Here is a 16,235-nt window from a genome sequence, read left to right as displayed (position 1 = left end):
GAGGTTATGAACGACAACGCTACAATGACCTCTCTATGAACGACTTCTTCCCAAATGGTACTAAATGGTAGCTTTTGACTCTTTTACTCCCCGCGAATGTTCACATTATTGGATGACGTTGTTCGAGGGTTACTTTTGTAACTTTAGTCTTATTTTACTACTATAGTGTTAAATAACAATAATTTGGGTAATGACCTTGAACAACAGACTTTGACTGACGTGAAGGAACACCTCCATGTTATAAAGGGCCAAGTCGTTTCCAGAAACATCGTCCCAGTCATGTGAGCTTTTTACAGTCCAAGTATAAATGTGTGCATCACATCAGTGTTAATGAGTCTTTAGTTGTATGTATCTGAGCAGGAGGTCAGGGTTGCACCAAACACACAAGACATTTTAAAAAGTTTCTCGTTCCCTCTCCACCTGCGATTTCTCCAGACTGTCTGCTGCTCACAGATGACAGGAAATGGTCCTATTAGGCAGTAAGCGGAGCCAGCTGGAGCAGAGATGAGAGGACAGCGACAGTCTTCCGGCTTTTGTGTGGCAGTAATGGTTTGAATTCAGCAGGATTCTCTGGTCCAGAGGAGGAAGAAGAGGGAACATTATAGGAGTTATGAAGTTGGCATCAGTGGTTGTGTTGCTGTTTCTCATCTCTCTTTTCCCTCTGAACAAACGCTCATGATGCATCACTGACGACTCGTATGTCTGTCTGTCTTAATGCGTTCTGCATCCATGAAACCTCTACAGAGGGTTTGAACATCAGTCTCTACACTCGCTCATCCAGACTCACTCACAAGCTTTGTGACGTTTTTACAATGACACGCAGACCCGATCAAACCTCCGATCCTCTGATTCTCCTTGCTGAACCTCAAATTTAAATTAACACGTAAACAGATAATTATGACTATATTAGTAAGATCATTTATCAGATTCATCTGCAGCTATACAATTTCAGCGTCCAAGTTTGAAGACAATCTTTTCAGATCTGAGGCCGAGTTCCTTCTGTCCTGATGACAGATGTTCACTGAGCTGATCGTCCAGATGTGAAAGCTGAAGTCAAGTCTCATTTCCAGTAATATTGATTTTATTGTTCCATTATATGTGTTATAGTTGGCATACACTTGTTTTATTTATGAGGAGGAAATTAACTGTGATACAGACAGGAGACAAACTGTCCTCTACGTCCTCCTCTGTCCCTGTACTTCCTGTCATGAGTTTATAGAGATGGTTTAAATAAGACAGGAGACAAACTGTCCTCTATGTCCTCCTCTGTCCCTGTACTTCCTGTTATGAGTTGTGCACTGATTTACTTTCTACACGTGTCACTCAGTGATTTATTCAGATTAATCCCAGCGCTGCAGTTATGGTTTCATGAGGAGATGAGTTCATGGACACATAATTATTTTAGAAGATGCCCGCTGTTCACTCTTCACCCCTCAGCTGTCACTCAGAGTCTGACTCCAGGTTTATCTCTGAACACCGTTTACACTGAACTCTGTTTCTAGACTCAACGTCCAACCGTCATTGAAAAATAAGTATTTTACTCATTGAAAACCTCTTAGTTGATGAAGAAAACCCATAAAAACCCATTAAACAAACACTTGAGCTTAAACAACAAACTATGTCTAACGTAACAGAAAACAAAAGCCCAACTTCAGTATTGTGTAATATAAGTGATATAAAGACATGTATTCCTTAAATGTGCTCTGTTTATTTATTTCTCATGAAATGAAGTGTTTTATGGGGTTCAACTTTAATCTTTCAAATTAATTGACTCCTTATTGATCTCTGGCTGACATACCTAGTCCTACCTTGAGTGGCATTTCTTATTTTTTTCAAAATGTACCAAAACACTGTCATCTTTGGAAGATAATAATATATCAATATGAAACAAAATATGAATCCAGTGTTTGGTAATCTATGTTGTCAGACTGTTTCTCATCGTTAATCTGACGGCAGTTTAAAAGTAATCAGAACTCTTTTTATGTAAAAGTCGGACCTGAAGACGTCTCCAGTCTTCAGAGACTAAAAACACAGTTTAAGACCTAAATACTTCATTTTACAGGCTTCACTGAGAACTATACTTTACATCAGGGAATTATCTCAATATTTCTTCCACCACTAAATACTTTGGCGCTCACATTAAAAGTTTCAGTCAATTCCTCTTTCAAGTGGGCATTTCCCAAAATGTGCGACTTGTTTGTTGAGCAAGCCACCACACGACAGCTCCGAGGTGTTTTCTTCTTGAGAAAGACCATAAAGTTTAGTAATGTGGAGTCACGGTGGGCGTGGCCTGTTGATGGGAAACAGATCCTCTGCATTCACTTCTCTTGTCTTTGTGTTGCAGAGAGAAAACCGAGAGCAGTTCAAAGCATGGAGGGGAGGCGGGGTCTCTTCCTCAGCCTCATCATGGCAGCGTGTTTCTACGGCAACGCCGCTCAGAAGACAGGTGGGTGTGATTATGCAGCTGTGACTTAACTTCCTGCATTCCAGCACATAGAGGATCATCTGTAGGACCAGCGTGTGTGGTACACCGTTACTAACCCATCACCACTCTGTGATTTCTGCTGAGCACTCGGACACGAAGCATTAATCTTCTTCACCCTGTTGCATAGAACACATGGATATTACCATCTGGATGTTTGGGGAAAGAGGGAGGGGCCAGATAGAGAGACGGTTACAGTAAACCATGGTGAAGCTTAAGCAACTAATATACGTAGTTTTCCTGCATGAAATTCTCGCAGATTTTCACTGGAGACCATAGATTTTCTTTTCCAGTCAGTTTGAGTCTCGTTGAGGAGTTTCTAGAAATAACCCAAAGTATGAGAACACTGAAAAGGTTTTTCTGCAACCAGGCACGTGAATGAAAAGTATGTCAAGTTTTAGTGAGATTGAGAAGTTAAAGGAGAGATAGAGTTGCATCAGCACTTCACTGTTCACTTCACTTCCGCTGCTCTTCACACTTTTGCATCCCAGAATGCACCTGAAGGTGCTGTCCACAAACTGTCCACAAGCTGCTCCCGTTTCTCTTCTTGCACACAAACAACCCACCACGTCTGTCTGTAAGTCACGCTGATGCTTTTCACCTTCTGGCTGACACGCTTTCCTAAGAACAAAGAACTGCTCTGTGCTGAGAGCTTTCCTCTGAAGACCTCTCCGTGACTTGACAACCTTCCCCTCTCAGTCTGCACTCAAGAGGCCGTGGCCGACATCGTCTTCATGGTGGACGGGTCGTGGAGCATCGGCACCGAGAACTTCAAACAGATCCGTCGGTTTCTGCACACGCTGGTCAACAGCTTCGACGTTGGGCACGAGCACGTCCACATCGGGCTGGTCCAGTACAGCTCCACTCCCCGCACCGAGTTCCTGCTCAACACCTATCAGAGCAAGAAGGACATCCTCCAGTACATCAGCAAATTACCTTACATGGGCGGCGGCACCCACACGGGGCTCGGCTTGGATTTCATGTTGAACGAGCACTTTGTGGAGGCGGCCGGAAGCCGAGGGGGCCAGAACGTGCCGCAGATCGCCGTGGTGATCACCGACGGCAAATCACAAGACAACGTGGAGTCCCACGCTTTGGACCTGAAGAGAAAGGGAATTGTTTTGTATGCGATTGGTATCAAAGATGCAGATGAAGACCAGCTGAAAGAGATAGCCAATGAGCCGCACAGCCAGCACGTCTACAGCGTGTCTGACTTTGCGGCGCTGCAGGGAATTTCTCAGAGCATCGTCCAGACACTTTGCACGACCGTAGAGGAAGTCAAACGACAGCTACTGCAATTGTCTCGAGGTAAAACGTGCAATAGCACACAGGTCCTGGTGATTCAGTGATCTGACTTAGATATTCCTTACATATATATCCATATATATCTATATCTATATCCAACAGACTGCCAGTCAGAAAAATCACCTTGACTAAGAAAGCTTGTAAACCATAAGAATTCAGAGATGGTGGACAAAATATATTGTAAATGGGTACACTAGTGCACACACAGCTTGTTTCCACATGCTGACTTTTTTCTCCCTTCTGTCCAGAATGTGCCAAAGCCACGGTGGCCGACATCGTCTTCCTGGTTGACGGATCTTCCAGCATCGGCATCAGTAACTTTCAGGAGATCCGGCAGTTTCTCCGTAGCGTAGTCAATGGCCTGGACATCGGCCCTGACAAGGTTCGGATCGGCTTGGCTCAGTACAGCGATGAAACTACAATGGAGTTCCTGCTGAAGGATCACATGGACAAGAAATCCCTGCTGGATGCAGTGGACACATTTCCCTACCGAACAGGAGGCACGGAAACGGGTGAGGCCATCGAATTCCTCCTGAAGAACTACTTCACAGAGGGCGCTGGGAGCCGAGCCAAACAACGGGTGCCTCAGATCGCTGTGGTCATCACAGATGGAGACTCCACGGACGATGTGGTAGTGCCCGCCCAGCGCCTGAGGCAGCACGGAGTCATCGTGTTTGGCATCGGGGTCGGAGCAGCCAACCGGAAGGAGCTGGAGTCCATCGCCAACCGGCCTCCGGAGCGCTTCCTGTCCTCCATTGATAACTACCAGGCTCTGCAGAGGCTGACCGTAGGTCTGCTGGAAACTGTTTGCATCTCTGTGGAGGATCAGAGGCAAGGTAAGGCCAATAGGAATCAGAGGAAAACAATTACCTGAAAATAGGTAATGTGTTGCAGTATTCACAAGCAACTGAAAAGTACCTTTAAGAGCAGCGAGAGGTGTCTTGCAACACATAACTGACTGAATGAAGACAAAAAAGTATTATTGTGCTTTCATAAAGTTGATTTAATAAGAGACATCGTGACATTAAGGCTGTATTCACAGCAAATCAGGCGTGGCGGTGATAAGCACAGAGTGGTGTCACTTACATGGACTATTTAACGCCAAGCGACTGCACAATGATTAACGTCTTTGGTTGTATCGCTCTGGATCACCGGTTATGTGATTGGTATTGGTGATTGGTTTTGTCCATAAGCCAGAGCTGGCATAACTCTGATTACATCACAATGACATCAGGTCTCAGGTCAGATCCACCAGGTCTCTCTATCTGGTGGATCTGACATTATACTGTGTTATAAAAAAATGCTCCTTTTGCTTTAAAGCATATATTGTTCCACTTATAACTTCAAGTGCTTTGAGCCCTCAGACAAACACATGAAGGCTCTGCAGTGATTAAGTTCCAATTTGAGGTCAGCCAAACATGCCGTGTCAGCGAACATTAAGAGACATGTGTTGTTTGGAATGGGGACAGACTGTATTCCCACAGAAATGGTTCACTCGCCGGGAAAAGGCCTCAAGATAAGGATTACTATTTGCTTTAAGAATTGATTTGCCAGCCTTTGCAACCTGTGAGAAGAACAAAAGTATATTTACCTACTATTAAGTACAGAGGTTCATACTAAATACTAAATATGAAATAATACCAAAATGAAAGTGATATCTCTTAATTAGTTTGTGGGCGAGATGCAATCTGATCTTGACTAACTACGTTACAGTTTACAGAGTTTTATTCCATAACAGCCGATCCTCTCACTGTTCTTTGGTTTGTTTCCTTTCAGCCTTGGGAGAAAAGTTTGCAGACATCTTCTTCCTGGTGGACAGTGGCATGTCTCTGACAGACTTCCAGCAGGTCAGGACCCTCCTCTCTCGACTGGTCAATCAGCTGAACATCGGAGCGTCCACCTACCGTCTGGGTTTGGCCCAGTACGGTCAAAATATCAATGTTGAATTTCTTCTCAATGCTTATCAAACCAAAGAGAAGACTCAGAACTCCGTTAAGCGTTTCCGACAGCGAAGACTGCAACCCAACGAGCCTCGTAAACTGGGCCATGCTTTGGACTTTGCCAGCACTAACTTTTTCACCAGTGAGGCAGGAAGCCGGGCGGACCAGGGTTACCGGCAGTTCCTTGTTGTTATAAGTGGAAAAGACTCCGATGATCCTGTGTATAGGGAGTCACGTCTGATGAAATCCTCAGGAGTAACTGTGGTGGGGATGAGCCTCAGTCCGTCCGTGCAGGAGATGCGTCTCGTAGCGACGGCACCGTACGTCTACCAGTCCATCAGCAGCGTAGCCAACCTGAAGGCTATCTTTGAAAGAGAGGAGGCGGAGATCATTCTCACTGGAGGTTAAATACCTTTATTATTATCTATTCATCACTTGAGAAACTTGAATAAGTATTTAACCCCCTCTCTAAATTTGATTCAGATTCAAACAGTTTGATTACCTTGTTGTTAAGTTTATCTGTATACCTGTTTATTGTCCTCTCCACTGGCCCTTTTGTACGTTTTAGACATTTCACAGGGCCATAGCGGTCACAAAGTTCACCTGAGCAGACTCAACTTTGTACCCAGACTACCTGCATTGGTTTGCTGTAGCCCTCTACGTTTTCACCGGACGAGCCTCATTTAAACGTACGAGGGCTAAAGTCTGAACTCAGCAAGAAATACAGAATGTAACAGATTGTCTAATGAAATGAGCTTTCATCTTTCATGTAGAAATGTTCAGTGAATTATGAATTGGTAATAAAGATTCTGTGATCATACAACTCTTTTCACAGATTGCAAAGCAGCCAAACTGGCCGACATCGTGTTCATCGTTGATGAGTCTGAAAGCATCGGAAACGACAACTTCCAGCTGGTGAGCACTTTCCTCCACTCAGTTGTGAGCGGCCTGGAAGTCAGTCCGTCTCGAGTCCGAGTGGGCATCGTTACGTACAACGACAAGTCCACAGCACAGGTCTACCTTAACTCCTTCAATGACAAGAACGAATTGCTGAAGTTCATCAAAATCCTGCCTTATCGTGGTGGCGGTACATACACTGGAGTGGCCCTAGAGTTCGCCTTGAAGGAGGTTTTCATCCCTCAAAGAGGAAGCAGGAGAGCAAAGGGTGTCCAACAGGTGGCGGTGGTGATCACAGATGGTGAATCCCAGGACAACGTGAGCACGGCAGCCGCTAATCTTCGTCGAGATGGTATCACCGTCTACGCAGTAGGGGTCAAAGATGCCAATGAGGAACAGCTGGTAGAGATGGCGTCTTATCCCCCACATAAGCACATGTTCATTGTGGACAGCTTTGCCAAACTGAAATCGCTAGAGCAGAGCATGCAGAAAATGCTGTGCCACAACATCCTTCGGCAAGCAGTCTCAGTCAATACAAGAAGAACCGGCATCAAAGAAGGTCTGAACCAGTGTTTTGTGTTATAACTGGCTTTGTTGAATAAGTCTGAAATTATGTTTTAAGTCAAAATTGAAAGAATAGAAAGCATTTATAGCATTGAACATTAATTAAATTCATGAAAGGGAGAAAAATAACTCATAATATTTTTGTTTTTACTTTTCCAGGCTGTGTACAAACAGATGAAGCCGACATCTTCTTCCTGATTGATCACTCAGGAAGCATTTACCCCAAAGACTTCAAAGACATGAAGACGTTCATCATTGAGTTTCTACATACATTCCGTATCGGGCCACAACATGTCCGCGTGGGGGTTGTAAAATATGCAGATTCGGCAGATTTAGAATTTGATCTGACAACCCACTCAGATGCAAAGAAGTTGGAGAAAGCAGTAGAGGATATTAGACAAATCGGAGGTGGGACAGAGACAGGAAGAGCACTGGAATTCATGAGCCCACACTTTGATCGAGCCATGGCAACTCGTGGTCACAAAGTCCCAGAGTACCTGGTGGTCATCACCGATGGAAAATCTTCCGATGAGGTCAAGGTTCCCGCAGAAAAACTGAGGGCGCAGGGCGTCATCGTCTACGCCATCGGGGTGAAAAACGCAGATGCGGTTGAGCTGGGAGAGATTTCCGGCGACCCCAAGAGGACTTTCTTCGTCAATAATTTTGATGCTTTGAGGCCCATCAAGGACGACATCATCACAGACATCTGCTCTCAAGACGGTAAGAAAACTGGATGTTCTGTATGTGTCACACATTAGCATTGGACAGCTGATAGTAGCATAGAGGTGACAGGAAGTGAGGGTCCCTGGCTGGAAATGATTAATGGTTCATTTTTGGTTCTTGGTTGATGCCTTAAGGCAGCGCCGGCACCGCTTTGTTTTCTACATAAAGTAGATATATTTTGTTATGATACAAAAGGGCCCCAGGTTAGCTCAGCAGGAAAAAAGAGGAATGCCACACTAACATGTCTGTGCTACTGTGTCCACAGCTTGTAAAGACACACCAGGCGACCTCCTTTTCTTGATTGACAGTTCTGGGAGCATCTATCCAAAAGACTACGAGAAAATGAAAGACTTCATGAAATCAGTCATCAGCAAGTCCGTCATCGGGCAGAACGAGGTGCACGTCGGTGTCATGCAGTTCAGCTCCATCCAACAACTAGCCTTCCCCCTCAACCTCTACTACAGCAAGGAAGGAATGTCCAAAGCCATCGATGACATGCAGCAGATTGGTGGAGGCACCGACACGGGTAAAGCCATCACTGATGTGTCGCAGTACTTTGATGCAACCGGAGGAGGGCGTCCTGGCATGAGGCAGAGGCTGATAGTGATAACAGACGGTGAGGCCCAGGATGAGGTCAAAGGCCCCGCTGAGGCTCTGAGGGCCAAGGGAGTGGTGGTCTACGCCATCGGAGTGGTGGACGCCAACACCACCCAGCTGCTGGAGATCAGCGGTTCACCAGACAGGGTGTATTCCGAGAGGGACTTTGACGCTCTGAAGGACTTGGAGAGCCAGGTAGCCTTGGAGCTCTGTGACCCAGAGAGAGGTATGAGGCAATCATTTCAGTGATTAAGCTTAAAAGTTTGACACGAATTTCCCCTCTTCTTTTTTAAACTATAGACTCACATCTAGTATTGAGGTATTGAGGATTTACATTTGCAATCTGTCTTGTGGCTCAGTGTTGGAGCGGGTTGTCCTTCAATCAGCTCCACTAGTCCATGTTCATGTGTCCTTGGACAAGACACTTAACCCCAAATTGCTTCCATAAGCTTCACATGTCTGAATGTTGTGTGAATGTTAGTTAGTCCTGCTGGGCAGGTAGCACCTTGCATGGTAGCCCCTCCCATCAGTGTATGAATGGGTGTGAATGATGACAAGTAGTGTTAAAGTGCTTTGAGTGGTCAAAAGACTAGAAAAGCGTAATAAAAGTACAGTCCATTTACCATCTAGCATTTAGTTTTCTAGCTGAACATATAAATAAGACAGCTTTGATGTTTTTGGATGGCAAACAAGCGTATAAATGTTGATGTGATTCCTCCTCCTGCTATGTTTTCCTTTGACCTAATTCGCTTTCTGTCCTTTTATCTCCAACCAGAGTGTAAGAAGACAGAAAGAGCTGACATTATTTTTCTGGTGGATGGCTCCACAAGCATAACCCTGAGCAAGTTCAGAAGCATGCAGAAATTTATGGCGTCAATGGTGAACCAAACCACAGTTGGCAAGGACCTGACTCGCTTCGGGGTCATTCTTTACTCCACCGACCCCAAATCTATTTTTACTCTGAAAAAGTATAACTCCAAACGAGACGTTCTTAATGCAATATCAGCACTGTCGTCCCCGTATGGAGACACCTACACCGGCAGGGCTTTGGCATACTCTGTAGAGTTCTTCAACGATGCACATGGTGGTCGAGCGGAACTCCAGGTTCCACAGATTCTCGTGGTGATCACAGATGGTGATGCTACCGACCGTAACAGTCTGGTCGCTCCATCCGTGGCGCTGCTAGACAAAGGGATCAGCGTCTTCAGTATCGGAGTCGAAGGAGCCAACAGGACACAGCTGGAGATCATGTCTGGTCACGACATGTCCAGAGTTTTCTATGTGGATAACTTTGATGCCCTGGAAACTCTGTACAAGAATATTACTCATGTCCTCTGCAATTCCACCAAGCCAGGTAAGAGGCCAAAGTGTCATAGCACCTTTTCCACTCTGAATCTAGACGGGAATACGTAAATATTCAAAGCATCATTAAGAACCTTCTTTCTAGCTTTGCAAAGATTCATCGACAAACCAAAATAATACCACTACTCGCACTTGACTTTCACAAATTGGAAAGTCACTGTATAAGATCACAGTATATTTGCAGTATATGCAGTTCAATGATATGGTTTAGTGAGGACATTAATGTTAGCAAATATACAAGTAGCCCATTAAACAATTTCTTTAAGTATATCTGCCAATATTCTCTGCAAGCAAATATCATCCAATAATTGCATCCTAGCAATTTCTTCATTGGGCTCTAAATGGGATTATATTATTTACTCAAGTGATTAACTTAGATCAGTGTTCATAGTGGCATTATGACATTAGTCAAGCGAAGAGCATGGAGCCTCCAACCACAGTGTTGAAATCTATCAAGAATAAATTCAAATGACTGAAGTATATGGCTCGATTATTTCTGAGTAATGTGGATACATTTCCTCTCTTTGCTTCCACAGTTTGTGAGAAACAGCAGGCGGACCTGGTTTTCCTAATCGATCAGTCTGGCAGCATCAGCTCAAACGACTACACCACCATGAAGCAGTTCACCACAGGACTGGTGAACAGCTTCAAAGTCAGTGAAAATCTAGTGCGTGTAGGACTCGCCCAGTTCAGCAGCACTTTCCAAAAGGAGTTTTACCTCAACCAGTACAGCGAGCAAGCCATCACCAAGCACATCCTGGACATGGAGCAGCTCGGTGGAGGCACCAACATCGGACTGGCCCTGGATTCCATCAGGGATTATTTTGAGGTGTCTCAGGGCAGCCGAAGATCTACCGGGATCTCCCAGAACCTGGTGCTGATCACAGACGGTGAGTCGCAGGACGACGTGGAGGACGCAGCTGACCGTCTCAGGGCTCTGGGCGTCGAGGTGTTCGCCATCGGCATTGGAGACGTCCACGATCTGGAGCTCCTGCAGATCACCGGCACCCCAGAGAGGCTGTTTACTGTGCAGAGCTTCGGCAGCTTGGAAAAGATCAAACAAAAGGTGGTCGATACGATCTGCAAATCTAAACCCGTCAAAGATCCCAGTGGTGAGTTGAAAAGTGTTCTTTCTCTCCATATTCCTCTGTTTCTCTGGCTGCCAAAAGTAAAGACGTGTTTCCCTTTGCTTCAGCCTGCAGCATCGATATCGTCATGGGATTCGATATTTCTCGGGGAAACCGAGCTCCCAACGAGATGCTGATCAGCGGCCACGCCAAGCTCCAGGCCTTCCTGCCAGAGATCGTCCGTTACGTTTCCTCGATACCAGGTCTGTGCTGCGTTGGTCCGGAACCCGTCAAGACCAACATCGCCTTTCAAGTGGTGGCGCAAGATGGACGCTCCCTCTACGACTTCAACTTTGAAGGCTACAGCAGCGACGTGGTGAATAAAGTCATGACCTTGACTTTGGCAGAGCCCACTTACTTCAACACCGCCCTGCTGAAGTCCTTCGGGAGGAAGTTCAGTGCCCAGTCCCAAGCTGGCGTGAAGGTGAGTCTGAGAAACATTTTAAGGTGGTATGGATTTCAGTTGGAGTGGCCGGTCTGGAAGGAGAAGAGAGTGTTTAGAGACCAGATGTTAGTGCAGCTACTGTTTCACCCAGTAAACTGTCTTCATAGCTGTTAAGTTCTTCCATATAGTTTTCTGCTGAAGTGGAACGAACTGAGCAGCTTGACTCTGTAGCTCAGTCAGCCAGATATTTAAATGTGGAACGAGTTGTAATTCAGCTGGAATGAATTGAAAATGAGTCCACTTGTAGTCCAAAATTAGACTGCATCTGACAACATTGGACAAAATTACTCTTAATTAATAGTTTAAACATTCTGGATCTCATTGTGACGACCTTTGATGCCAAACCACAAATATCCCGCCAATATGGGATTTAACAAACCATGAAATGTATAAACAAGTACAAGTTGGCAAGTGTTAGTCCTCCAGTCTGCTAGACTTTTGTTAGAAAGGTTTTTTTGGTGTTAGACTGATGAAAATACAGAGGATCCTGCTTCGATGACACTGCTTTCCCCTGGTTCTATTCCCCGTGGTTAAGAAAATGTTGATGGATAACCATGTTAGATGTGTCTTCACCTTCACTTCAATGAATGAGATGTAGTCTTTAATCAGTCTAACATGTGACCCATCAGGTGCTGGTGATCTTCTCAGACGGACTCGATGAGGATGTGATGAAACTGGAGCAGGAATCAGAGCTGCTGCGACAGTCTGGTAAAACCTGGGATATCCAACATGACCACGATTTGCATTCCTTCTCTTTATAATTACATAATTATGTTTCCATTATCAAGTAGATTATGTAACTCCATTATGTCTATGTCTATAACTATATCTTCTTCTCTTGTGTGGTTTCTGCAGGGGTCAGCGCCCTGCTGACGGTGGCCCTGGAGGGGGCCAGAGACCCCGCCCAGCTGCAGATGGTGGAGTTCGGGCGAGGATTCGGCTACAAGCTTCCTCTCAGTGTCGGCATGCAGAGCGTCGGCAGCACCGTCCTCAAGCAGATTGTGAGTAGTTTGTATTAGTGTTCAGGTACAACAACCATTTGATGTCTCTATGTGGTTGTAGTTTGTCTCTTTGTAGTTGTTTTATGTCTCTATATGGTCGTAGTTTGTCTCTTTGTAGTTGTTTTATGTCTCTATGTGGTCGTAGTTTGTCTCTTTGTAGTTGTTTATGTCTCTATGTGGTCATTGTTTGTCTCTTTGTAGTTGTTTATGTCTCTATGTGGTCATTGTTTGTCTCTTTGTAGTTGTTTTATGTCTCTATGTGGTCGTTGTTTGTCTCTTTGTAGTTGTATGTCTCTATGTGGTCGTTGTTTGTCTCTTTGTAGTTGTATGTCTCTATGTGGTCGTAGTTTGTCTCTTTGTAGTTGTTTTATGTCTCTATGTGGTCGTTGTTTGTCTCTTTGTAGTTGTTTTATGACTCTATGTGGTCGTAGTTTTTCTCTTTGTAGTTGTTTTATGTCTCTATGTGGTCGTAGTTTGTCTTTTTGTAGTTTTGTATGTCTCTATGTGGTCATTGTTTGTCTCTTTGTAGTTATTTTATGTCTATGTGGTTGTTTTGTGTCTCTTTGCAGGTCTTTTGCATTGTGAAACAAGGTCAACATTTACATATTTTAAATTACATCCACAGCATAAATAACGTAACAAATGTCGGAATTTCAAGCCAAACGTTCTTTTTACTAAATGCAACCAAGTTTTTTTGTTTTGTCTTAAACTACAACTGTTATTTGGGAGGAAAAACGTTTTCCTCTAAACATAGTTGAGATGGCAGTTTATCTGCATGGACACAGAGTTGGCCCCGAACCCTTTAAGTACCTGACCCTTAGGGCCCCTGACACTCTGTATCTGTTCAGTAATCCATCTGGGATCTGAGCGTTGATAATGAAGTGATTTTCTCTTGAAGAGAGGAATCTCTGCGGGTTTTCTTGTCGTGACACGTCTGAATGGAGACTACTTCAGGGTAGAAAATATGTTAATTACTCACCGTGTTAAAAACCAGTTAACTCGTCACACCTTCTAATGAAAACCTTCTCCTATTTAACGGCGTTGTTTAAAAACCTTCAGCAGGTAGAGATAATTCAGTATTCATGTCTTTACAAAGAATAAAAACAAGCCTTCAGTGACTTAAATCTTTTGTCTTATTCCAGATTATTGTTTGACATTAACACCTGTTATAGTTAAGTTAATTGAAGTTATAAACATCAAAGGGTAAAGCCAGAGTTCAGTGCATATTTCATGGATTTTAGTGAGCCGTTTATTTTACTGGCCAGTAATCTTTAAAATCATTTACTTGTTTTTCTCTTCATGGTTTTGTCCTTTGACTCTGTCTTCTGTCTTCTGTTCTCTGTTCTCTGTCTCTGTCTGTCCTTTGACTCTGTCTTCTGTCTCTCTGCAGGACTCTGTGTCAGACAGGGAGTGCTGCAACGTCATGTGCAAATGTTCGGGACATGAAGGCGTCCGAGGCTCTCGGGGCCGCCCGGGCTCAAAGGCGAGTGGAAGACACGCCCCTTTAGAGTGTAAACATGATGTGTGACACCTGCAACGGGCCTTTGGTCCGACTGATCAGTGACTTCATGGTCTCATTCAGACCAATAACAGAAGAGCTAGTTTGTTGACGTGGTCGAGCGTCTAAGCTGCTGTGTGTCTCTCCTGAACAGGGTCTATCTGGACAGAAAGGGTTCCCCGGGTTCCCCGGAGACGAGGGCGTCGCTGTAAGTTCTTCTTCATCGCTCTCGTTCACTTTCATCTTCATCTTCATCTGTTCAAGGCTCCAGTTCACTAGACTGAAGAATCCTGAGGAGTCCACTAAGACCAGTGAACTTTTCTTTTCTTTAAACTGAATCATAAAAGTCTTTTCTGGAGCTGAAGTCCTTCAGAGATAAATACTTTTCTGTTTATTCACTGTTACTGTAACTCCATTAGAGGTGAAGTACCTCTTCCTCCTCCTCCTCCTCCTCCTCCTCACTGTGTCAATGTTCTACAGGGTGAACGGGGTCGTCCTGGACCAGCTGGACCTCAGGGGGTCCAGGGTTGTTCTGGACTCAGAGGACTGAAGGTATGATGATGGTGATGATGATGATGATGATGATGATGGTGATGGTGGTGATGATGATGATGATGATGTTTATGTCTGCAGGGCTACCGTGGTCTCCGTGGTAACAGGGTGAGTGACCAGGCTCAGTTGACATGATGTCACATGACGAGATGTTTTTAATCTGACTTAAGCTGACTCGACTCATTCCATCATTACAGGGAGAACAAGGAGAGGACGGACTGGACGGAGTCAATGGAGAACAGGTATTATTATTATATTATATTATATTGTATTGTATTGTATTGTATTGTATTTTATCATATCATATCATATATCATATTATATCATATCATATCATATTACATTACATTACATTACAGTCATTTAGCAGACGCTTTTATCCAAAGCGACTTACAATAAGTGTATTCAACATCGGTTTTCGAGAGAACTAGTCACCAGAAGTAATAAGTGCATGTCCTTTCCTCAAACAAGCATCTAAGAGCATAAACCAGAGCCAACGTACAGTGCAGAAACAAACGAATGCAATAAGTGCCACAAACTAATATAAAAACAATAAGTGCAATAAGCTAGTATGAATACAGTAGATGCTAAGTAAGTGCTAAGCGGAAGTGTAGGCCTTCTTGAAGAGGTGAGTTTTCAGCCTGCGCCGAAAGATGGGCAGCGACTATTATATTATATCATATATCATATCATATTATATCATATTATATCATATTATATTATATCATATATCATATCATATCATATTATATTATATCATATATCATATCATATCATATATCATATATCATATATCATATCATATTATATCATATCATATTATATCATATTATATCATATCATATTATATCATATCATGTCATATCATATTATATCATATTATATCATATTATATCATATATCATATCATATCATATTACATCATATTATATCATATCATATCATATCATAATATATTATATCATATATCATATCATATCATATTATATCATATCATATATCATATCATATCATATCATATTATATCATATTATATTATATCATATCATATTATATCATATATCATATCATATCATATCATATTATATCATATTATATTATATCATATCATATTATATCATATATCATATCATATCATATTACATCATATTATATCATATCATATCATATCATAATATATTATATCATATATCATATCATATCATATTATATCATATCATATATCATATCATATCATATCATATTATATAATATTATATCATATATCATATCATATATCATATATCATATATCATATCATATTATATCATATTATATTATATCATATATCATATCATATTATATTATATCATATTATATTATATCATATATCATATCATATTATATATCATATCATATATCATATCATATTATATCATATTATATTATATCATATATCATATATCATATATCATATTATATCATATTATATTATATCATATCATATTATATCATATTATATTATATCATATATCATATCATATCATATCATATATCATATATCATATATCATATATTATATCATATTATATTATATCATATATCATATCATATCATATCATATATCATATCATATTATATCATATCATATCATATCATATTATATCATATATCATATCATATCATATATCATATATCATATATCATATCATATCATATTATATAATATTATATCATATATCATATTATATTATATCATATCA

The 16,235-nt window shown here is 42.3% G+C and overlaps 1 protein-coding gene across 1 annotated transcript in view; it reads left to right on the top strand.

Moving 5' to 3' along the window:
• The first annotated feature begins 2,370 nt into the window (after positions 1-2,370).
• The window catches only part of col6a4a (collagen, type VI, alpha 4a), a 46,651-nt gene continuing 32,786 nt past the window's right edge, over positions 2,371-16,235 (top strand). Inside the window, exons 1-17 of the mRNA XM_076078493.1 lie at positions 2,371-2,446; positions 3,182-3,790; positions 4,036-4,623; positions 5,564-6,130; positions 6,563-7,183; positions 7,348-7,908; positions 8,177-8,734; positions 9,284-9,862; positions 10,407-10,982; positions 11,066-11,421; positions 12,072-12,150; positions 12,298-12,443; positions 13,834-13,926; positions 14,096-14,149; positions 14,422-14,493; positions 14,575-14,601; positions 14,691-14,735. Coding sequence (XP_075934608.1) covers positions 2,371-2,446; positions 3,182-3,790; positions 4,036-4,623; positions 5,564-6,130; positions 6,563-7,183; positions 7,348-7,908; positions 8,177-8,734; positions 9,284-9,862; positions 10,407-10,982; positions 11,066-11,421; positions 12,072-12,150; positions 12,298-12,443; positions 13,834-13,926; positions 14,096-14,149; positions 14,422-14,493; positions 14,575-14,601; positions 14,691-14,735 — 5,607 coding nt within the window. The remainder of the gene's footprint in view (positions 2,447-3,181; positions 3,791-4,035; positions 4,624-5,563; positions 6,131-6,562; positions 7,184-7,347; positions 7,909-8,176; positions 8,735-9,283; positions 9,863-10,406; positions 10,983-11,065; positions 11,422-12,071; positions 12,151-12,297; positions 12,444-13,833; positions 13,927-14,095; positions 14,150-14,421; positions 14,494-14,574; positions 14,602-14,690; positions 14,736-16,235) is intronic.

Source organism: Anarhichas minor, unplaced genomic scaffold (genome assembly GCF_050575085.1).
Source record: "Anarhichas minor isolate MPS153535 unplaced genomic scaffold, ASM5057508v1 ptg000066l, whole genome shotgun sequence".
Lineage (NCBI taxonomy): Eukaryota > Metazoa > Chordata > Actinopteri > Perciformes > Anarhichadidae > Anarhichas > Anarhichas minor.
Note: the sequence above shows the minus strand (reverse complement) of the source record. Positions and strands in the feature narration are given on the sequence as shown.